Source organism: Artemia franciscana, chromosome 2 (assembly GCF_032884065.1).
Source record: "Artemia franciscana chromosome 2, ASM3288406v1, whole genome shotgun sequence".
Classification (NCBI taxonomy): Eukaryota; Metazoa; Arthropoda; class Branchiopoda; order Anostraca; family Artemiidae; genus Artemia; species Artemia franciscana.
In genome coordinates, this window is record NC_088864.1 from 16178807 (window position 1) to 16204784 (window position 25978).

General features: G+C 32.9%; 1 protein-coding gene across 1 annotated transcript in view; it reads right to left on the reverse strand.

Moving 5' to 3' along the window:
* The window catches only part of LOC136037919 (putative polypeptide N-acetylgalactosaminyltransferase 10), a 53960-nt gene that overhangs the window by 5551 nt on the left and 22431 nt on the right, over nt 1–25978 (reverse strand). The window contains exons 5-10 of the mRNA XM_065720779.1: nt 24337–24514; nt 21847–21964; nt 11043–11153; nt 8415–8636; nt 7204–7317; nt 2691–2834 (exon numbers count right to left, since the gene is read on the reverse strand). Coding sequence (XP_065576851.1) covers nt 2691–2834; nt 7204–7317; nt 8415–8636; nt 11043–11153; nt 21847–21964; nt 24337–24514 — 887 coding nt within the window. The remainder of the gene's footprint in view (nt 1–2690; nt 2835–7203; nt 7318–8414; nt 8637–11042; nt 11154–21846; nt 21965–24336; nt 24515–25978) is intronic.

Genomic DNA, 25978 nt, shown 5'->3' on the forward strand with positions numbered 1-25978 from the left:
TGGTCATTTGTTTGTTTTTTGTTTTTTTTTTTCAGTTAAGTGCAAATTATGTTCTGGTCTTGAGAAGGCATGGGGGTTGTCAGCCTTACTCATGTTAATTTTTGCTTGTTTTGAGTTTGACTGGGTTATTTATTGTGATTTCTGTTCATTTTGGGTTTCATTTATTTATTGGTGGTGATTTGTGGTAGTTTTACGCTTGGAAGATTATTTGACTTTATTTTTGCTCATTCTTGGTTTAATGGAGCTCTTTACTTTTCTTTGAAAAACTTGTCTTGTGGAATTTTTTTTTAAATTAATGCACAATAAGATTTAAATTTATGGACAATAAGATTTAAGTTTATGGAACTTCAGTTACCACAAATGGCAACTGAGCCAACAGATTTTTGCTCGTTTTGAGTTTGACTGAGTTATTTATTGTAATTTTTGTTCCTTTTTGGGTTTCATCTATTTATTGATGGTGACTTGTGGTAGTTTTACGCTTGGAAGATTATTTGAATTTATTTCTGCTCTTTTTTGGCTTAATGAACCTTTTTACTTTTCTTTGAAAAACTTGTTTTGCGGAATTTTTTTTTTAAATTAATCACAAAATAAAACGATGAAAGAGAAGCCATTTTTTTGACAATCTGTTTTTGAGTGATACATTCGAACTGATTCAGACATTGCATTCCATGCAATATAACTTTTGGTTACAAGGTTGAGGTCTGACCTTAGAGAGAAGGTGAAAGGAATTTGAACACTACTCAGAACACGAAGATGATAATTAGCTTAATTGCAGGTTAACACTAAGGGGCTCAGGGAGGTCACGGTAAACCTGAAAGGACGAATAATATTAACTCAAAAGAAAATATAGTGATTCGAGGTAAAGCGTGGGGACAGCTCCTAAGCGACTAGTTATCGGAATGAGGTTTCTAGTCTTTTTTATGTCTTATAAAGGAGTTTTAATAGAGAGCGTAAAGTTGACATCCATACTGTAGACAAGGCGAGGGGGGATATAAGGGTGCAGATAAGGGCAGAAGGATTGCAGGGCCTCTGCCTTCTTCTGTAGTGATCTTTGCTACTTAAAAACTAAGCTTTACGTAGGCTACTCTCCTCACTCACACAACGTCACTTTTTTACGCGTGATTCAGCTGATACCGTCGTATATTTTATGATAAAAATAAATGCTAATATCATCTATTTCAGCATTGTTTTGGCTATGAGCTTAAACATCAAATAATGTCACAAATTCTTCATTGTTCTTGTAATCTTTGTTCCAGGACTTTCCGCAAGCAACTGATAGTATTTATTCATTTTCTATACTTTTTTCCCTTTTCTTTTAATTTTGAGGCAGTAACACAAAAAAGTTTATCATTTTATCAAATTTTATCATTATTTTATGTTTATTTTATTATTATTTATTTTATTTTATTATTTATATTTGAATAATTCTTATGATGTTTAATTATTATATTTTAATTTATATTATATATTTAAATTATTATATTAAAATAATTTTATATTTATTATATTATTTAGATTGTAGATCAGTATTTTAAGTTTATCAAATTTTATTAAATTAATCAAAGGGTTTATCCTCAGCCTTACGAGCTGCATGCTCTCTATTGAAGAATCGATTTTGTTTTCACCTATTAAATATTCTCCTTACACCCTCCTGCAATTTTCATTTTTTTGGATGATTAAATTTAGCAGCAAGTGCTAAGTAATACTACATTCAGTGAAAAAAAAAAGAAAAAAAAGATCAATTCCCTGGTGATGGGACGCCCACTTTAAAAAACCGCCTACACCAAATGGTGCTTGCCAAGCATGGTAGAAACTGTAATTAGCGTACACCAGGTGGCAGAAAGTACCCCCCCCCATTGTTACCTGGTAGAGACTCGGATTTTGATAAAAAATAAAATATTGTCTGATTCACCAAAAGCGATTTTTTGTTTGACGAGATGAAATTCCATGTGAGCTATGGAACTTCCCGAGAAAATGGCGTTTTATGGGATAATTTCAAAATTTTGCGTCGATTTATTTGTATTTAGATAATGAATGTTTGACTTATATTTACTAATAGAGCAGAATGTAAAGATTCAGAAAATGACTAATTTCGATTGATTTTTTTCTTATTTGGCTTCATTAAAAAAACAAACAAAAAAACTGAATATATCTAGCTGAGAGAACAGTCTAATAAGCGCGTTATGCAGCCTGATAAAACACTATAAAGCACCAAAGTGGATCTTTTTTTTTTTAAATAAAATCGTTTCTACCGCTTCTCTTTACGCCGTTTTTAAGCGCAAGATGACATATCATGACAAAGCAAAATGTCTTAGATGTCATATCGCTCGCTTCATTCCATATTTGAATCCAATATTCATCATCATTGTGCGTCGCTTCTGTGGAAAACCGCCGACATGTACCAACGCGATGTTCCTTTGACCATGTCAAAGGTATAGTTAAAAAATACTATATAGCTCCCTCAAAAATGGAATTCCAATCATCAAGAATATACCAAAATTTTCAGAATAATTAGGAAAATTTCCCACCAAAGTAAAAGAGTAGTTTTTTTTATACGGAATTTAGAGGAAATCTAGAAAACCACCAGAAATATTTGAGAAAAGTAATATTTTGGGGAATTGTGTATATAATACAACGGCAGGTTTGGAGCAAAGATTATGTTTCATTCGTATCAAGTTTAAACGGCTCACCATATCGTATCGCCATAGTTGATTGCCACCGCTACCATGGCAGCCCCATAATAAAACTGGAGCTTGATTTTCAGAGCTGGATACATCCCAACACATCGTACGCTTACCAGGACGCATATCTTTGTGCCAAGTTAGTGAAAACTTCTACAAAAAAAAATGTCCTTTACAAGCACGCAAGCACTGATTGAGACGAAAGGAGAGTTAGAGCACTTGCTTTCTAAATTTTATTGCCCTTTTCCATAAATTTTGAAAAAATACCTTTTTTATATTTGAATTTCAAATTTGAACAACAAATTTGTCTTCCTTCCACATTTTCCTGAATTGGAGACAATGGGCATGCATATATTTGCACATATTTCAGTGTAAGACTTCAAATAATTATCACATTATGTAATTTGCCCACACTTTCAAAAAAGTAGCCCCAAACCCCGTCTGCTATGGGTCAATATTGCCAAAAAAGTAGCCCCAGACCCCGTCTGCTATGGGTCAATATTTTTTGAAATGTAATTTTCTCACACTTTAGTTGGTTTTTCTTTCGTTCAAAATGAACGTAATATAAAATAATGTAATACTAGCATACAGAAATAGCATATTTAGAAAACAGAACGGTAAGTTCAGATTCAGAAAATTCAAAGGTAAGTTCACACTGAAAAACGGTCTTCTCTGAAAAAATAATTACTTAGCCTATCGAAACAGCTAATAATAATTTAGATTTAGAGGCTCTCTTACTCCGTGCGTTTTTTTCTTACTTGTATATCATTCTACAGTTCTTTTTCATTTTCACAATTATTTGCAATTATAATGTTTTAATTTATTTCTTGCTAAGACTCGTGATTTGAATTCCAAATGTCATTAGGAATGGGACTTAACAGTAAACAATAAAAGAGAGGCTTGCCTGAATGTTAAAACACCAAATTGTCAGCTAAATTTATATTTTTACTTAGAAAAACCTTTTTCAAAACACGCAACTGTATCCGGATGCAGTAAAAAATAAATACGGCCAGTCTTCGAAGTAAAAACTTCGAGTAACAATATTTATAAAAACCAAGCAGTATAAAATTAAACACCTTTAGTAAAATACTTTCCATAGACCTGAGTCTCTTCTGGTACTTAAAAAATGAAAGTCTTTAGCTGCTTTAATGGGAGGATTCCTCCAAAGAAATACCCATGGACATTGTAAGAAACCTTTTTGAAAAAGTGGCTTGGCTACATACCCAGGGCTTTTTTTGGAAAGGAAAGCGCAAATTCGTAATAAAAAGATCATTAAAGGAAATTACAAAAAGTTTTGTAAAATTATGAGCTTGGAGGGGGACGGGGGGCTGAGATCTACTATTTAAATCGTATTGTATTATTTTCGCACGAAATGTTTGAAATCCTTTTTATTTATTTTGTTCATTAATACATTTTAACCAAACCTACACAATATGTTCGAGTAGGGGAGCCACCCGAGATGGTATGAACGTAGGTGATGCAGCAAGAAGAGAAAAGTGATGCGTGTTGTTGAGGAGTGTTATAGATATGAATGTGGGTTTCAGCGAGAGGGAGCTCTAGGACCCGGTAACAGCAAATGCTTTTTCATTTCGACTGGCTGGTTTTGCTAAAAGCGTTTCATTAAATGCACAACAGTTTCCACGTTAAAATTAGCACGAATTTTAAAACTGGTATAATGTGTGATTACTGATCTTTCGTCAATTTTATTAGGAACTGAAATTTACTTATAAATTCCATTTTGCGTGTTCGATTTTAATTGGACAAGTCACTTTTACAGAGGAGTAGTCAAATTAGAGTAAGTTGGTAATAGCAATAACAATAGCTTACTGGAAAACCGCAAGCAAGGACTGTGACAAAAAAACAAACAAGACGCCAACCAACAGTAGCAATAGAATGTTTATCTAGCACTTAGTATATAGCAAACAAATACTTAAATGCAATCCAATATAAACCTACAAAAACACCTTTATGATCTAGTCCTATTCTCTGGAACTTCCGCGTTTACTAATTTCCCCTAAATATTTTTTTTAATTATTTCTACCCAAATATTATTACAACTAATATACTAACCGTAAACAGGGTAAAAAAAAATCCAGTATCCTACTCAGTTGGTTTCAGTTCATTTTCTGATCGGTTGTGAATTACGCCCGGGTCAAATTGTAGTCACCCTTGTCGACAAAGTTAAAATTATCCTTGACTAAACGACCAATTATGCGTAGCCTTTTTAACTGATTGAACCGAAAAATTTTTCATCTTCCAAGAACAAGATTTATGATTGACCAACCAGAGTCAAGAGTTAAGGCACACTTTTTTTTAAACTAGAAAAGATTTAAAGCTTCCAAAAACAACTTTTTGATCTGTATCGGCGATCTGGTAAAAGATACAGACACAGTAGAACAGAATAGTTGAAAAAAAAAGTTTGGAGAGATTAGCTGATTTCTTTTGTTTTCAGTTCTTGCATGCATTAGTTCTAGTTATAAAGATATCATTTGCTTTCCTTTCTTTGATATGGACTTAAATAATTTCTTAGACCACACTGTCTTTCCGATTATAATTGAAACAAAATGGAATATAAAAAACGGGTGCAACCTTTCAATAGGACAGAAAAAAAAGGTGGTATCTGTTTTGTCCTGGTTTAATGCCTTTGGAAGCGTGCTATCAGAAATTGAAGTATCTTGCCACGCTTTTGTTTTGTTTTCATTTTGCTTTTGTACAGCGATTGTGTTTCCTTTCACTCTTTTCTCACTTTAATTTATATCTCCCGTTTAAGCTAAGTATTTAAGATGTGTCTTTTTGTTAATTTTCCTTTTTCTCATCGATAAAGGCTTCCACACGTAAAGCCGAAATGTTTGAACTTATTAGTGCATTTTTTTTTCACCGTCTTATTAAAAAGTATACCCACTTTCTCGGTACTTTCGTTTCGTTTAATAGTTAATTTAGATTTTAATATTGAATACAAAATGTATAAGTACATTTTTAATTTATAGCTTTAATTTCTCGATTGTGGTAAACAAAGTGTGCGAGTCCATTCGAGGATCTTTGACTAATAATTAGGGAAGTTTTAACTCAACTCTCCCTTATCTTTTTTTTTATTTTAAGGAAGATATCCCTTTTTCTGAAGTTATGTACGGTAAGACCTTACTATACTTTTTCGAGATTTGATCTCTACTCAGTTTTGTCTACCTACTTGCCAACCGTCAACAAGCGCCTCTAAACCATAGAAACGTCTCTATTGTTCTTCTAAGAATGTAGTAAGTACATCACAACTAATCATTTTTCTGGGGCTATAATGAAAGAAAGATTGAGATGGCTAGGCCACGTTCTACGGATGAAGGATGACAGATTACCGAAGATTGTCCTTTTTGGCCAACCGTCTGGGGCTACACGGAAAGCAGGTCGTCCTTGTCTGGGTTGGGAGGATGTCATAAATAAAGATTTAAAGGAAATGGAACTTCCTAGGAGGGCGTAGATAAGCTTTGAATAGATTAGGTTGGAGGAGGAGCGTGCGTAGCTGTGTTGGCCTCAGGCGGCTTGGTGCTGCAGTGAGTTATTAGTAGTATTAGTAGCAGTAGTAGTAGTAGTAGTATTTAGATCAGAGTATGTAGAGGATATACTGGCCATGATTGGATCCAAAAGTGGCACGGCATCTTTAGCTCAGAGACTACAATACTTAAATATTCGCTCTCTATCAATAAAATATTCGAATATCTATCTGTTTATACATAAAATATTTTCTATGAACAAAAAGGTACATGAGCGAGGTCAAGTAAAAAGACGGCAGAGGAGAAAAGGAGACCTTGAACCTCTGATTTCCCACTACACATTAAGATAAGTTTCATATTTTCTTGTATTTTTGGTGTAACATGCCATTTTTTCGTTCTTTTTAATTTGGGCCTCCTCCACAATACCGGGCCTTGGAAACAACATCCTACATACGTACCTGAAACGTAGATTTTTTTTTTCTTTCTTAAGATACGTTATTTGACGAAGATTAGGCGACATGGAATAGTTTCTTATTCATTTTTCTTAATAATTTATTCCAAAAAAACTATAATTCTTTACGTATGGGCCTAGTAATGAAGTCAGAGATGAAAAATCAAATAATAATAATGGAAATAGGGGCAAAAGAGGATGAAGAAGGAAACACCAAGGAGGGTGAAAAGCAAAAACGGAAGTAAATAGAAATTAAAAGAGAAAAGAATGTCCAAATGCTGACATTAAATAAAGTAAAACGTGGAAAAGCTAAAAGCAACATAAAACAACATAAAATAATAATTAGGTAAGTTTACTTCCAGAAATGTAAAATAAAGAAAAAGAAGGAAGATCAGATATTGAGACGCATAAAGTCTTTTACATCTTCTAGAGATTACTTATAAGCTTTTGTACAAACCTTAAGCTTCTGATATAGACTACTTTACATTTCCCCTGCCTTTATACCATCTCAAGCAATCACAAGAAAATACAAAACTCAACGTACAATAAATAAATACAAAAGAAAAATAGAATCAGTTGAATTGCTTACTTGTTCACCAGATGAACCCGGCCTGTCTTTTAAGCATACATCTAAATTAAATCTTTCGTTCTGGTTTTTGAATTTGGTGTCAATACACAACGAGGGGTCTGCAACACTTCGTATCTAAAAATAGAAGATAATACTGAACAGCGAAGGAAGGTACAGCTCAGCTATACTTTAGTTCAGTTGTTCAGCTCAGCAGCGACTTTTACTCAAGCTACTTATTATTATTCAACTGAAGGTATGTTCAGACATACAGCTCAAAGCAGTATCCAGACTTGTAAAACGTCACATATCTCGGGAAATAACAGCACCTAATGTTCTCTCCTTTTTTGTATAACTAATTTTTCGTTCTCTTTTAACGTTCTGTGATAAACCGTTACTTTTTTGAAGAAAACGTAGAAATCAGAAACAAATACCAGAAATAAAATCCAGAGGTTATAAACTATCTCTGGATATTAGAACACATTTTGAGAGTGTCAAAAGCTACAGGTTATATGATACATTATATTGTCATTTCAAGTCTGCCATCATTATAACATAGACAAGGCAGCATTTTTCCATTACCATCTCTGCAGGCTGAGTGCCCAAAATAATATCCGAAGAGAACAAATAGTTTATCCCTTATTAGTACTGAATGTGATGCAATTCTTCCAGTTTGTTTCAACTTACCATGAAAGCCGCTATATTGCTTGGGGCACACAGTCTGCTTTCTTTTTTTGACTCGACTAAACAACGCTATTTATACTCCACGCCAAGGGTCTTGTTACAGAATAACCTTCATAACTCCTACAGCACTCTTCTCCTCAGTCTCATGTTAGGAGATTTTTTCGTAATTTCCTATCACTTTCATATAACTTCCTTTTTGTGCAGTTTTTTTGGCTGGATGGCCCCCACCACCCATTACACTTCCTGGTTGAAGTACCACTGGCTGAAACGGAGATCAGCACCGACTTGTGGGTCTAGTGCCGTCATACATACTTATTTTTGATTGCCCCTCCCTCAAGAATTCTTGGGTACCTACCCACTATACTTTGCGCACGAAATAAACCATATAAAACCAAAAATATGTACGGTATACGGGGTGGCATGTAGACTTAATTCGTAAAATAGTATTTAGCCATAATGTGTTTTTGACAAAATTTGTTCAGAAAACTGTATCAATATAACAGTTTGAAACCATAATTAAAATGGAAAATACAAAATTTTTCGATAGTTACCTCGCCAGTGGCAAAATCAGGAGGCTCAATAGGTGGATACTTTTTAGGCAAGTCAAAAGCAACCTCTTTCATGAACCACTTAAAAGGCTTACAGTTGAGCCGTTGACGAACTGCCTTTTGCTCAGTCAGATCACCTGGATCGATGTCCCTATAATGTGGCTTTCTTTTGTAAAGATACTCGGCATATTCATCCATCCACACTTCGGCCACTCGACGATAGTTCTGAAAAAAAATATACAGGGATAAAAGTTAAAAATATTAACATTACAAAAACAATAAAATTAAAGACAAAGCGTTTAGTATGATTGATAGTATATGGTGAACATGAAATCTGTCCTTTAGAGAGAGAACAAGTTTACCAAGTTCGTATTTTTTGTTTTTTTTAGGTATGAAAAGAGGTTCCTCATTTATTTGAGCCACACAGATAAATAGACATTACTCTCCGATATCTGCAGTGAAAAGTATTCTTCAATTTCATTGGTTTACATTATTGACGTGTTTTCGCAGAACATTCACACTATTCCTTTATGGCATGCCAGAAGGAGCTCCAACTTCTCTTTTTAAAACCTCGTTGGTTCCTGTGTCATATAAAAAGCCAGGAAAAGGTTGAGAATTTTGAATTTCAAAAATTTTGAGTTTTACACAATTTTTTTTTAACAAGTAAACTCTTGTCTTTTTCTCTGAGTTTTAGTGGTTTTCTTGATACATCACGAAACAGGAGATTTCTATAGTATTCTTTTGCGGCAAAGGGTTTCTTCCAATGGTATTAATTAATTTTTGAAATATCGGATTAGAAATATAAATCGTTGTAATAACACATCAAAATTAGAATTTACGGGAGCCACATTCCACACACTCTAGGTACAAAAATCAATGAAGAACTAAATGACAAAAGTATCCAAGATTAAGCGTTCCTAATATTACAAAGCAATGCTATTTCAGGAAAATAATGATATGATATATGGGTTAACCCCCCCAAACTTATTATACTACATAACTATCTTCTATATTATAAACATGCTGTATATATGGAAACGAGGAGGGATCAGTCCTTCACTGGTTGTCATTTCGACTATGTTATGACCGTATTCTACATGTGCGAAAGAGTGAGGGGGCAATCCTTTCAAGCAAATTAGGCTTAAAACATACTTTTTCACATTCCCAGAGGTTTATAACAGTATGTTGAGTATTTGAGAAGGAAACTACGACTATCACAGCCCTATCTGTCAGGCGCCCTCATAGATAAGCTTCTACAAACTAAAGCTAAGAAAAAGACCAACCAAAACCACAAAAGTTGCTTAACTCTTTTTCTTTCTGAGCGGGTTAAACAAAAAAAAATTGAGGCAGTTTCATTTTTTTTTTCAAAATGCTTCAACTGTGTTTAACCGTAAATCTTTTTTTTTCTCTTTTTTTAATCAAGAGAACAATTGGAAATTGGTAATTTCCAAATAGTAATATCACATTTTACGGGAGCCACATTCCGCACGCTCTAGGTACAATAATCAATCAAGAACTAAATGGCAAAAGTATCCATGATTAATTGAACTTGGTACTTGGAAATTGGTACTTAAAAAGGTATTATGTGACGTTCTTTATCAAACCGATACTCATAGCCTACACTCTTAGACTCAACACGTTGTATCTGCGTGTCTTATCCATTTTCTGGTATACTTTTGGTGCTCAAAACGCTCAAAAGTTTCCATTTTTCCAAAATATGATTGACTAGTTATCCTGCTGTAAGCTCTTGCCTCAAATCAAGCTTCGATAAGAAATCACGGCCCCTTCTTCATGACCATTTTGTTTGAGACCTGAAATATTCTTCTTATAGAGTTACCGTTGAAAAGATTTGAGGAGCCTCCCCCCACCCTCCCTGAGAGGTTGGGCTGGCTCAAACTGCCGGAAGGCATGGCTAGGATAATAACTCTTACATAACACTTAGTTCGGTTAAAATCTAGTAGATGTGGCAAGGATTTAACGACCTCCTTCCCCACATGTGCTGATTAGGTACAGACCTCAAAGAGTAAACTTCTCAAGGAGATCAGATTAGGCCTTGCTCGCCTAAGAGATATGTTAAAGCTCTGACAACTCCTTCAAAATGTGAAAATAAAAATTGGTTGTTACTTCTTATCAAATTTGGTTGAAATCTGAAAACCTTTTCTTGCTAGATGTGGAAATTTGAACAATCCGTCTTTCTCTTGCAGAAGAAAAACCCTCTTATGAATTTTTATCTCTCCGTTTCTGAGCTGCAGATGGCTGATCAGGAGAAAAACAAAAACTTGTGACAGTCAGAAAATGTTTTTGATATTTTCCAGGGATGTAACTTCCTTACATAAATTTGAAATCAGAGAGCAGATACGTTACTAACAGAGTAATAAGAAATAATAATAAAAAAGACAGAAGAATCAGTAATAAAAGGTAATTAACAAAAATCCTTCGAGTAATAAAAATATAAGTTCCTTTCACTGAAAAAGGAGAAAATTTGAAATTCAGGGTGAGGACATAAAAAAATGAGTTGTTTTAAAAATACAAGCTTTGGCAGAATAAGAAATTTAGAAGCCACCATTGGCGAAAAAAAACGAAAAAAAGAAGAACCTAGCAACAAATTATAGTAAGTGACTAAAAACTTACCCTTCCAATAAAGTCCCCTTTGGCATTATTAGGGAACGGTGCAAATTTTCTATAGATGTGACCAATACGTGAGCATGGGTGGTCTACCATAGTGCCACCACATTGCCATAGCTGAAATGATGAAAGAATAGGTTAAGTATAATTCTTGCATTTCCCTTCTCCCTTTCATACTTGCGATCTTGGTGAAGCTGACTCCACAAAAACCAGACTCCAATGATACAGTGAGTTTTAAAGATCTAACAAAGGATAGTTACCACTCATGCCAGCCCATACGACAAATGGTGGCCATTGCATCCAATACTAAGCATATACAAGGGAAAACGGAGGGAGGGGTAGGAATAAATACCATTTTTTTGTGAACTCTTACGTATTTTAGTGTTTTCATAGGATATCACCAATTTTTTATTACTTCCTTAATTTGACCCGTTTCACATATCCCCTCTCCCCTAAAATGCATTTCTGTGTACATGCAAATTCTGCATAAATTCAACCCAAACTATAAAACCCAATGCAGAGAAGTCTATGGACAGATAGTTCAACTCAGACCTAAATGCAGAGAGATGGTACTCCAAACCCTTAAACCCCAACCCCAGTATCTAGATGTTTTCTAGCTCTCCATGTTTCAAATACTACTCATATAATTCACCTGCTTATTGTTTTATCGCTTTAAAATGACCAAGCATGTACGTGCCTGGCTTAGCCCATGAAAATTAAACTGCATTGCATTCCATTTGAATTAAAATGGAATTAGTTGTGGGCATCAAGTCATGGCTAATTGTACAAAAAGCCAAGACAGATAGTTCAATAGAGTGAGAAAATGTAATTATTGAAAACCAAGGGTTTTAATTCTTAGAAAAAAATGTTAAAGCAGAATTTTAATTTCTAATTGCATAAAGTTTCATTTTTATTCTTTGGAAAAATGGACCAGTAAATGTATAAAGGGGACAATTTTAACACAAATGGATTCGAATCCATTTATTTGGAATTGTTAAAAAAAATTGTGTGTTAATTGTTAAATAAATCTGCGTCCGCTAACTTCAAAAGAGGATTAACTCAACACAAATCGATTCGAATCCATTTGTTTTAAGATCGTTCACAAGAATTCTTTGAAAGAATTCTTGTTCAAAGTTAGTCTTGTTCAAATTACATTTAGTTGTTAGAAAATTAATTGAAAGAAGTCTTGTTCAAATCGGTGTTCTACCCCCTTGCTTTGCAAATCCATACCTTATCCAATAAAAACCAGCTACAGGTCTACCCACAGACATTCTTCCAGGGAGAGAGGTATTTTGTCTTTTACTTGTAACTGTCTTTGTGCTTCATAATCCTACTTCAATATAACTACGCACTTGTAAACTATTCTGCTGCTAGTTGTATTGATGCTGCAGCATCCACTACACAGAAGCTGAGAGTATCAAGATACCCTGATTTATTTATGGCGGCAGAATTATAAATATTTTCAATTTACCATTTGGTTTAGTTAATAAACCAAGTTTCTGATTTTAAAGAAAATAGATTCCTGAAGGAGCCATGATGAAGCAGCAACACCATATTGACAATAATTCAAGCACTAAATGAGATACAGAGTTAATACCATTCGAGAGAGAGCCCACTTTCATAATTCACATACATCAGGTGGCGCGAATCAAGCTTGGCGGAACTCTGCGACACACGGAACGTTCTGAGATGTACACCAGGTGGCGGAAACTGGGTATCCCTCAGTACCATTTGAAACCTGGGTTATCTCCCACAAACTACAATATAGCCACAATAGCCATTGAAATAACTTATAGCTAAGAATAAAATCATTACCAAAATAACCAAGTAAATGCTGAAGATCCTGCTAAAGCGTCTCTGACGGTGACAGATGCTGAAACTAGTATAAATTTATTATCATTTTCAGAAGTTATTCAGCCTACAATTATATTCTCCGGTAAACTAGCAATACCCTATCGGTTACAAAAAAAACTTTCTTAATTAACAATAAAATCTCACCTCATGGTGAGATGTTAACGATAGCTTTCGGTGCGATATTTGCCACCTACCCCAAAACCCCAACCTCACTACTATGAGAGCAAATGATCCTTTAACATTTGCCCAGCCTAAAACGTTGGGGGAGCCATATTTGTCCCACTTAGTATCTCAAAGCAAGCAACGCTTAAAACTAGTCCTTTGTCTGTTTCTTTTTTTCTTTGCTCCAATTACTTCTCTAAGAGACTTTAGCCAGCAATTTAATTAGGAGACTAAACTTGCCTTGTCAAAAATAGTTGAAGAATCAGAGTTTTTCAAGAGGGTGGAGGGCAACGCTAAAGTTCGACTTTTTGCCCCAGTTCTTTAAGAACAATTGTTGAAACACTTGAAAAGTTTAACAGAAATAAAAAAAAATTAAAGCGCCAAAAAACTTTATCGAAACGAGCGAGGAAATGGGGAGGAGGTAGTCCCACTCACATACGGAACAAATTCTATTCGTTTTAAATTTTGACGTTACTCCTTACTTTCGTTGAAAATAACTCTTTTTTATTCAATTTTTGACTGTTTTTCAAATAATTCCATGAAATCAACCTTCCCCCTCATAAAAATTCTCTCCACGAAAAATTCCCCAAGGAGTCCTCTTGAGTAGAATTTCCTCTAGACAATTGCCTCCTTACTGAAAATACCGCCTGAAAAATTGTCTGCAGACAATTCTCCCAAGAAAATTTTCCTTACTTTCATTTGATAAAAAAATGTATTCAAAATTTTTTTACGTTTTTTAATCATAACAGAAATCCTCCCCTCCGTGGAAAACTTACTAAAGAAAAGAAAGTTCCTTTTCAATGGAAAGAAAATTACCTTTAAATAGAAAGTTCCTCCCGAGGAAAATTCCCACATGGAAAGTTTCTTCCGTAGAAAACCCCCCGAACAACTCCCCGACTAAGACGTCTCCAGACAATTTCCCCAAAACATTTCCTTCATACAAAAACTTGAGTAGCCAAAGAGAAATTAAAACAAACAAAAGAATTCCATACATGGATTCTGGCACATTCCCTGTTTAAAATTTACCATAAAAAATCCTCCTCCCACTGTGTAAACTTTCCTCCCCGCGGAAATTGAAGTCATGATAAATTTCCCTCCCAAGAAATGACCGTTTGTTTCCCAATAATAAATACTATATGTACACAATGGGCAAATTGCACAGCTTAGTCCTTACTCTAGGAGCTGTGGGGGTCATTTCGTTGCCACAGACATTGGTTGTCTGTTATTGGACCTTTCAACCATGCTAAGCAAAATGGCTGCGTCAAAATTTTGATCAGATTTCTTTGGGAAAAACGGCGTGGGAGAGGGGGGGGGCTAGTTAATCTTCGATCTTTTCAGTTACTTAAAATGAGCACAAGAACCATTTTATTTCCGCAGGAATTATCCCTCTCCCGATACTATAGGACCATTGGTTTGCTAGGGTCGCCAAGAAAAAAATGTGAAATAAACATGCCTCCGTGATCTTCCTTCTGGCAAAAATAGAAAATCGCACATTTTGGTAGATAGGAGCTTGAAACCTCTACGGTAGAGGTTCTCTAATGCGTTGAATCTGATGGTATGATTTTAATTAAGACCCCTCAATCTTTTGAGAGTGTTTTTCCCCTTTTTCGAAAATCAGGCATATTTTCCCTGACACGTAACTTTTGATGAGTAACATTAAACTTAATGAATTTTATATATTTGAAATCAAAATTCTTTTGATGACTAATTTTTATCCTAGTTCTTTTTTTAGGGTTCCAATTACTCAGATGCGAGTTCGTGAACACGAACTTTTTGGTATTTGAGTGTCTTATGTATTAAAATATACAAGACAGAAGGTTAAAATATTATTTCGCATATAAAGAGGGGGAGGGAGAAAAATACTATTGCACTAAATCAGCATAAGAAAAAATAACTCACGTAAGAATTAATCAATTAATATAGACCATTTCATTTGATTCCACTTTTATCACTTCTGACTGAGTTATATTTTCTAGTTACATTTTTGATTTAAGGGAAGTTGATTTCAATGTGGGTTGAATTTAACGAGGACTCAATTGAATGGGATTAGACTAAAAGGGGGTTAATTTGCGGGAAGGTTGAGTTAAATTTACAGGAGGTAAATGAGTTTTGAATTGTATGGAGATTGAGTTGAATGATAGTTGAGTTGCCTAGCGGTTGAGTTGAATTAAACGGGGGTTGAGTTGAACAGGGGCTAGGTTGAGCAGGTTGATTTAAGTGGGTTGAGCTAAACGAGAATTCAGTTGCACCGGACCCCCCCTCCCAAGAAAAAAGTTCAATCAATTGATGATTGTTTCCGTCAATGATACGCAAAATGACGAAGACAAAGAGTCGAGTTTTTAATTCCAACCAATTTTAAGACCTGAAGATGTGGCTTTGACCTGAAAATGAGATCGCATACATAAAATACCTTAAAGTACCTTTCTACTCCCTGGACCCCATCTTAGGTCTATTTATACCTTGATACCACTGTTTTTTAAGATTTTTCTTTTGGTTCTTTCAAAATTGTGAAAGTAAATTGAGCAAAATTAAGCAAAACTTGTTTATATATATATATATATATATATATATATATATATATATATATATATATATATATATATTATATATATATATATATCATGAAAAGAGAAATCACCAATGCTACAGCACAAACACAAAAAAAAAAAAAAAAAAAAAAAAAAAAAAAAAAAAAAAAAAAAAAAAAAAAAAGGAGACAGAAGGAGAAAAGGAAGACTGTTTTCCTAAATTAGTGATTAATATAGACCAGCACTTGAATGAGGCCTTAACCCTACTCATCCATACAATCATATATATATATATATATATATATATATATATATATATATATATATATATATATATATATATATATATATACTAGCTGTTGGGGTGGCGCTTCGCGCCACCCCAACACCTAGTTGGTGGGAGCGCTTCGCGCCCCCCCAAGCCCCCCCGCGCGCGTAAGTCGTTACGCGCCATATTAGTTACGCGCCATTGTAGTTGTGTCCCTATGTCCCACCTGTGAATATAGATATATATATATATATATATATATATATATATATATATATATATATATATATATATATATATATATATATATATATGTTTTTAACTACGTAAAACTTGCGAATATACAACATTCTTTGCTGTCCCATTGTCTGTGCATATAAATAGATTGTCAGGTTTACCGACTCTTGAACATGCAACATATAATGGTCCATGGGAAAACAATCCGTATTCAGATCTATACCTCATGATTCTAATGATTGCCCTTGAGCTTTGTTGATGGTGATTGCTAATCGACCATTCCCTGAGTCGCCATCGTCATTTATATATCCCCCTGTGCACCCCGGCGTCCCCTTTGTAGTTATGTCCCTGTGTCCCGGTCGTCATTTATATTCCCTGTGTCCGGTCGTCATTTGTGTCCCGGTGTTCCAGTCTGTGATTTCTCTTTGAGTGTAGAATCATGAGGTATAGATCTGAATACGGATTGTTTTCCCATGGACCATTATATGTTGCATGTTCAAGAGTCGGTATACCTGACAATCTATTTATATGCACAGACAATGGGACAGCAAAGAATGTTGTATATTCGCAAGTTTTACGTAGTTAAAAACATATATATATATATATATATATATATATATATATATATATATATATATATATATACTAGCTGTTGGGGTGGCGCTTCGCGCCACCCCAACACCTAGTTGGTGGGGGCGCTTCGCGCCCCCCCAAGCCCCCCCGCGCGCGTAAGTCGTTACGCGCCATAATAGTTACGCGCCATTGTAGTTGTGTCCCTATGTCCCACCTGTGAATATAGATATATATATATATATATATATATATATATATATATATATATATATATATATATATATATATATATATATATATATATATATATATATATATATATATATATATATATATATATATATATATATATATATATATATATATATATATATATATATATATATATATATATATATATATATATATATATGGTTTTAACTACGTAAAACTTGCGAATATACAACATTCTTTGCTGTCCCATTGTCTTTGCATATAAATAGATTGTCAGGTTTACCGACTCTTGAACATGCAACATATAATGGTCCATGGGAAAATAATCTGTATTCAGATCTATACCTCATGATTCTAATGATTGCCCTTGAGCTTTGTTGATGGTGATTGCTAATCGACCATTCCCTGTCCCGGTGTCCCGGTCGTCATTTACATCCCCCTGTTTCCCCCGGTGTCCCCGTTGTAGCTGTGTCCCTGTGTCCCGGTCGTCATTTATATTCCCTGTGTCCCGGTCGTCATTTGTATCCCGGTGTCCCGGTCTGTATATACATTCGTTTTTTAGTTTTGTTTTTCTCCTTTATTTTTTTCCTTTTTTTTTTCTTTTTTAGCTTATTTAGATTTTTAGATTTTTTAGTTTTTTATTAGTTTTTAGTTTTTTTTTCTTTTTAGTTTTTTTGTCCCGGTCGTCATTTATATTCCCCTGTTTCCCCCGGTGTCCCCGTTGTAGTTGTGTCCCTGTGTCCCGGTCGTCATTTATATTCCCTGTGTCCCGGTCGTCATTTGTATCCCGGTGTACCGGTCTGTATATACATTCGTTTTTTAGTTTTGTTTTTCTCCTTTATTTTTTTCCTTTTTTTTTCTTTTTTAGTTTATTTAGATTTTTAGATTTTTTAGTTTTTTTATTAGTTTTTAGTTTTTTTTTCTTTTTAGTTTTTTTGTAGTTTTTACCTTCTTTTTAGTTTTGTTAATTTTTTTTTTACTTATGTCCTGGTCGTCATTTATACTCCCTGTGTCCCGGTGCTTTGTTGATTGCTAATCGAACATTCTTTTTGTCCTGGTCGCTTTCTCTTTGAGTGTCGTCATTTAGTTTTTTAGCTTTTTTACTTTTTTTATTAGTTTTTAGTTTTTTTGTAGTTTTTGCCTTTTTTTAGTTTTTTCAGTTTTTTTTTTAGTTTTTTATTGGTTTTTACCTTTATTTTAGCTTATTTTTCAGTTTTTTCCTTTTTTTTAGTTTTTAGTTTTTTTAGTTTTTTACCTTTTTTTAGTTTTTTTAGTTTTTTTAGTTTTTTAGCTTTTTTATTTTTTTTATTAGTTTTCAGTTTTTTTGTAGTTTTTGCCTTTTTTTTAGTTTTTTTAGTTTTTTAGCTTTTTTATTAGTTTTTAGTTTTTTTGTAGTTTTTGCCTTTTTTTAGTTTTTTTAGTTTTTTAGCTTTTTTATTTTTTTTATTAGTTTTTAGTTTTTTTTGTAGTTTTTGCCTTTTTTTAGTTTTTTCAGTTTTGACGTCACCTGATCCAGTTTTTTCAGGTGACGTCACCTGATCCACGATCCACAGATCCACAGACAACTTATTTTTATATATATAGATAGTTTTTTTTTTTTTACTTATGTCCTGGTCGTCATTTATACTCCCTGTGTCCCGGTGCTTTGTTGATTGCTAATCGAACATTCCTTTTGTCCTGGTCGCTTTCTCTTTGAGTTTCGTCATTTATTTTTTTCTTTTTTAGTTCTTTTAGTTTTTACCTTTTTTAGTTTTTTTTAGTTTTTTAGATGAAAATTTTTTTTAGTTTTTTCCTTTTTTTCTTTTTAGTTTTTTATTGGTTTTTACCTTTATTTTAGCTTATTTTTCAGTTTTTTCCTTTTTTTTATTTTTTTTTATTTTTTATTTTTTTTAGTTTTTTACCTTTTTTTTAGTTTTTTAGTTTTTTTAGTTTTTTAGCTTTTTTACTTTTTTTATTAGTTTTTAGTTTTTTTTTTGTAGTTTTTGCCTTTTTTTAGTTTTTTCAGTTTTTTTTTAGTTTTTTATTGGTTTTTACCTTTATTTTAGCTTATTTTTCAGTTTTTTTCCTTTTTTTTTAGTTTTTTTTTAGTTTTTAGTTTTTTTAGTTTTTTACCTTTTTTAGTTTTTTTAGTTTTTTTAGTTTTTTAGCTTTTTTATTTTTTTATTAGTTTTTAGTTTTTTTTGTAGTTTTTGCCTTTTTTTAGTTTTTTTAGTTTTTTAGCTTTTTTATTAGTTTTTAGTTTTTTTTTGTAGTTTTTGCCTTTTTTTAGTTTTTTTTAGTTTTTTAGCTTTTTTATTTTTTTTATTAGTTTTTAGTTTTTTTTGTAGTTTTTGCCTTTTTTTAGTTTTTTCAGTTTTGACGTCACCTGATCCAGTTTTTTCAGGTGACGTCACCTGATCCACACATCCACAGACAGACAGACAACTTATTTTTATATATATAGATAGATATATATATATATATATATATATATATATATATATATATATATATATATATATATATATATATATATATATATATATATATATATATATCTATATTCACAGGTGGGACATAGGGACACAACTACAATGGCGCGTAACTAATATGGCGCGTAACGACTTACGCGCGCGGGGGGGGCTTGGGGGGGGCGCGAAGCGCCCCCCCAACAGCTAGTATATATATATATATATATATATATATATATATATATATATATATATATATATATATATATATATATATACATATATATATATATATATATATATATATATATATATATATATATATATATATATATATATATATATGTATATATGTATATATATAAGTAGTAATAATATAAAAAAAAATAAAATATAAAATATATAAGTAGTAAATATAAATAAAAAATAATAAAATAAAATAATAATAAAAACAATACAAGTAAAACTAATAAAAATATATAATATAATAAAATAATACAAATAATAATATAATCATAAAATAGTGATAAAAATGATAACAGTAAAAATAAATTAAATAAAAAAATTAATAAGCAAAACGCTTTTCGTCCGTAACAAATTAAAAGATTAACAACACTTTGGCTCCCAAAGACGCCTTCCAATGAAAGTTAAACCTCCTTAAGCTGTATGACGGCATATATTCTTAGCTTAGTTTTTGCAGGTTTTTCAGCCACTTTTTTCTCTAAACTTGGCACCTGCTACTACCGAAAAAATGCAGAACTACATACGGAGGTCTTTTTCACTAAAAAAAACAAACAAAAAGAACTCCAAATTTTCTAATTTTTTTAAGACCTATTCACTTTGTAGGTTTCCACTTTATCGATAAAAAAAATCGTACTTGATTTTCACTGTCACTGGTACTTTTAGCTCTCCAAATACATGGGGTCAATACTTTCAAAGTGTATAACACTATCATGTTCCCCCATTAGAAAGGTTAGAGCTCCAATGTGTTAACTGTAAAATAAGTAATTTAGGAAGAGCATTAGAGATATTATACATAACATTATAATAATAATATTATTATTTATTATTACTATTATATATTATTTTTAAATTATTATTTATTCTAATTATTATTGGGAAGAGCATTAACGGAGTAGATTTGGATAAAACAGTGCAGAAATCTTGAACAAACGGTGAAAAGCTTGGTGTATATGAAGAGTAATTCATTCGCCATTTGGAAATTAACATTCTCGTTAATTATCATTATATGATATTCATAAAATTTTTAATTTTTTTCAGTGATGAATAGTTATTTCAATTTCTTTATTATTTTTTCACTATTTTTTCAATTATCTTATCTATTATTGTTCATTTACAATATATATGATAATAAAATATAATAATTATTATGTATAATATTATATACAATACTACAATAATATATTATATTATACATAACATTATAATAATATATCACTTATAATTCATTTATAAATAATATTATCATTCATAATATTATTATTATTTATCATTATTTCTATTATTATTATATATATATATATATATATATATATATATATATATATATATATATATATATATATATATATATATATATATATATATATATATATATATATTATCATTATTTTAAAATCATATATAAATAAATAGATTACTTTACAAAAAGAATTTAGTACTTAATAATAAATAGATTACTTTATAAAAAAAAACAAAATTAAGTAAAAGGTTTATCTACTCCCATGCCTTTACATTACTTTTGAATCGACAACTTGAAAACCCAACACACTAAACTTTGTTACCAGCATTTTTAGTATAGTCTCTAACTGACATAAGTCTACAGAGTACATTAGAGAGACTATATTCTCTAATATTAGAGAGTATAGTCTCTAACAAATTACTGAATTAAATATAAAAAAGTTATACAAATGAGGTGTCTAAATTTCGAGTTTAAATAAACATAGTTTAAGTAATAGTCTAATCAAAATAGAAAATAAAGGCTAGTGTATAATTTACAGCATTGTGAGCTTCCCTTTTTTTGGTGATAATAAATAAATAGCAATGTGATATGCATATACTGGAAATGACAAAAAAATTATACAACTACAATATGAATACCATCTCGTACTTAGTTGAAGAAAAACTAAGGTCATTAGAGAACCAGTTACCCTTAAAAACTGCTGAAAATTTATCATTCCCTTAAGAAATGTACATCTCGTATTTAGTTGAACTAAAACTAAGGTCATTAGAGAACCAGTTACCCTTAAAAACTGCTGAAAATTTATCGTTCCCATAAGAAATGTGAAAACCATTTCCTACTTAGTTGAAACAAAACTAAGGTCATTAGAGAACCAGTTACCCTTAAAAACTGCTGAAAATTTATCATTCCCTTAAGAAAATCTCAAATCTCTGCTGAATGGTAAAATGCTAATAAGATAGTACCGATGAAAAGGCAGCATCCCGGAAATAGGTAGATCATCCTACATAAGTAAATCATTAGTCCGAATGTAACGACATATTACCTTAAATGATAGCTCATACTGTTCACCACCCCAAATTTGTAATCCTTCGTCATAGCCTCCAAGTTCCCAGAACCATTTGCGGCTTATGGCGAAAAGGCCACCTGCCATCACAGGACTCCTATCACAAGAGTAAACGAAAATTATTACATATTGCAAGATAAAAAACGAGTGATGCTCACAGGTAAGTAGGTGTGATGTCCCCGGGTCTGATTATAATTATTTTGAAGAAGGCCCAACTTCGAAGACACACAAAGAATTATGAATTAATTTAGAAATAAAAATCTATCTTTTTGTGGGAGAAAAGAGGGAGTGAAGGGGTTCACCCCCCTGTACATACGTGTCCAAAACAGAAAATTATTATTAAACATTATACGTACGTACGTGCTCAAAACAGAAAATTATTATTAAACATTTTAGTCTAACTTAATTAAATACGTTCTTCATCGTAGTTTCGCCTTCATCGGATTATTTAATTGAAATCGAATAGTTGTGAGCATCAAGTCATGGCTAATTGTAGAAAAAGCCAATACAGATAGTCTGATTGAGTGAGAGGTAAATCTGACATTAACCCCCCTTTTAAAGCCATCGCGGGATTAATATTGTCAGATTACACTTAAGCAAATGGTTGAGACAAAACAAGCCTCAAAATTCAGTTCATAAAAATCAGCCAATTTCAGATGCAATATGCACATCAGTGTCCTTTCTGAAAAGAACCTGCTAGTTTATTTGGATCTAAAACTTTTATTTTATATTACAAGTGAAACAAAAACCTTCTCCCTGTAAATATTGAAGACTTCTCTATTTGTCCAATGTACCCTAATTTTTGGAGAATCCATCAGTTTAACACTGGTTCCGCAAGTCCAACCCTTCTTCGCCCCGAAGCACAAATCCGTCGACACGTAAGAGGACATGACATCTAAAATTATAATACATCGATAATTATCGGGGCAATGTAGAAAGCTTGTCTAAGTTTCCTTACATTAAAATCAATTAAGGGTTTCGAATTAAAATCAAGTAGTTGTGGGCATCAAGCCATGGCTTATTGTAGAAAAAGCCAAGACAGATAGTCCGATTGAGTGAGAGGCAAATCTAGCCTATGCCCTTATTAAGATTGTATAAAAATGATGTTAGTTCATTTGTTAATAGATAAGTCTATCTATCATCCGTCCATGCGTCATTCCTAGGGCAGAAGAACTAAAGTAGATAGTCATAGAACTAAGATAGTCATAGAACCTATAGTTTTCCAAGTGTTTGGTTAACACTTGACAAAAACGTTCAGTAGAGACGCGTCTTGTTTAAATGTACTTTTCGGGAGTATTGATTTCACTTTCGTTCTCTTTTCTTCGGGAAGGGGGATTGGGCTAGAACATGTAAATTTCAGATACATGTGTGCAGATAGAATTATACCAGCGGTATTCAATGACATCAAAACAACACTTAAAACGGTTTTTTGATATTCTTAGTGGCTAAAACTGCGTTCCATGTGCCAAGCCAGAGACGTAGAGAAAGAGGGGAGGTCTTTCGTCAGGCTTCCAGTCAGTACTGCATCCATAAACGTAGAGACTTTTGAAATATTTTCTTTCATTTCTTCAATATACCATGTAAATCACATATTTTATGTTAAATATATTTTCATTCAAATTTACATGAAAATGTGACTGGCAAATAATTTATCCCTTCCCTTTGCAGACGGTTCAAAGGACCCACCCCCTCCCTCTTGTCTAGTTTTTTCCCACAAAATATAACATCCCCTTACACTTTATTTTCCTCTGTTGACTTTATTTTAAATTTGATAAAAATCAGGGTTTAAATTTGATAAAAATCAGGGTTAAATTTGAAACCCTGAATTTGCGATTTGTGAGTCATTATCCGAAGTTTTATAGTCTGAATCCTCCCCCACATACAGCAACAGGGGTGACTCGAAGGGAGAGGGGTGTGAAAGGATGATTTGACCTCCCCCCTCTCCCACCCCACTTTTTGTGAAGTCACATAAGTCGTTTATTTTGACCTCATTGAGGTCTCAGATGCTCAGTTAGAGACAGTCTGTTGTATTTTCCTTCTCCTGTAAAGACCTGTACACTAAGTCGTATATTCTCAGGAAAAGGATGAATGTAAAAACCTACATATTTAAACTTAAAAATAACATTTTTGAACCACACCTAAGCTGTCCATCAAATACACTAGTGCATCTCACCTGCTTAGAGGCAGGTTTTCTCGAACGCAGATATACCAGCGATCTTTAAAATTCTCAAGCATCTTTGCAAACCAAGTGAGAAAAACGTGTGGAATGCGGGATTTCTGGAGACAGACTGGTGGCTCGTCTTGGATGCCCTACGCACATCTGAAGGCAGAGGAGGACTTAAGGGTGCACCTCTGGAGGCACGGGAGGATCCTAAAGGGGGAACTTTTTCAAAAAATCTCATAAATTTTATATTGCGGAGACTAAAAAAAATATATCAAGGGAAATGACAAAGAATAGCAATTACTCACTTAAACGGCTCTGCAGGTCTTTTTAAGTCTTCAGGAAGAAGAGGAAGACGTTTGTAGAAAAACTCCCAGTCAAAAGCTCCTCTAGCTCCTTCATCTTGGGCACGATATTCAAATGTCTCAAAGTCAATCACATCGATAAATGGACACACTACTGTTTTATAGTCCCTCGCAATAGGATCTGAAACACAACAAACTAACGTGATGTAGATCTTCAATAAATACTGGTGTCGTAAAGCTAGTTTTTCTTTTACGTTGCTAATATTTGCGTAGGGCCTGGCACCCTAGAGGTAGTTTCAAGCTAGGTAAGAATTAAACTTTGCCTTCCACCAAGATTTCGCGTCACTCATAAGAATTTTTGGAGCCAAATTATTCAGCTCGGCTCTCTTTGGGGTCAATTAAAAAAAAACTTTTCTGGCCACAGCGTCTTTGAAGTACTTTACAGGATAAAAAATCAGTTTTGATAGAAGCTTCCTAACTGTTCAAACAGTTGTTTAATGCTTAAGAAAATAACTATAATTTTTCAATCAACATACGGGTCCAAATTTAAAAAGGACGCTTCCCGGTTGTTTGGCCTGGATAAAGTTACCACCTTCATTCAGTCAGATAGATAGGTGGTCTAGCTAGGGTCTAAGGCCGAGATTCCCAAAGTGGAGCGCAGGCCCACCGGTGGGGATGGCAATATTTTGGTGGCTCATGGGCCGGACATGGATCCCTCGACTGAGTATACTTTACAGCCTTAATTCTGAACAAAAACAAACATTTTTCATGTGAATGACATCATATTCCAAAATGTATTTAAAGAGCAAAAAAGAGACATTAATGTATTGCTATAACTTTATGCATTGTATAAAAGGTGCTGTATTCAGACAATATTTTTCATTAGTACAATATAATAAATAAATAATTTTATTGCCCATCAAACAGTTGATGGGTACAAACCCCCTCCTACACATAATAAAAATATAAGAATATAAAAGTTTGTAACGTAAGTTAATTCTTAAGTTACGCATATTTTTTACTAATAAAAACGTTCGTTAAAAATTAAAAGTTCTAGTAGCCTTTTTAAGTAACCGAAAAATTGGAGGGCAGCTAAGCCTCCTTCCCTACCCCTTATTTCTCAAAATCGTCTGATCAAAACTAAGAAAAAGCCATTTAGCCAAAAAAAAAAAAAATTAATATACAAATTTCATTTCAATAATTTAAGTGCGGAGAGCCAAAATCAAACATACATTAATTCAAAGACGTTCAGAAATTAAATAAAAAAAAACTATTTTTTTTAACTGAAAGTAACTTAAAACGAACACTTAAAACGAAACTTAAACGAACGAAAACTTAAAACGAACAGAAATTGCTCCGCATATGAAATGGGTTGTCCCCTCCGCAATCCCTCGCTCTTTACGCTAAAGTTTGACTCTGCCACAATTCTACTTTTTAAAACAATTAAAAGCTTTAGCGTAAAGAGCAAGGGATTGCGCAGGGGACAACCCATTTCATATACAGAGTAATTTCTGTTCGTTTCAAGTTTTAATGTCGCTCCTTACTTTCAGTTAAAAAACTAGTTTTTTTAATTAATCATAAATAGACACGAAATGTCACACAATGGAGTATGAGAAAGATAATAAAAAAGGAAAACGGCTATACG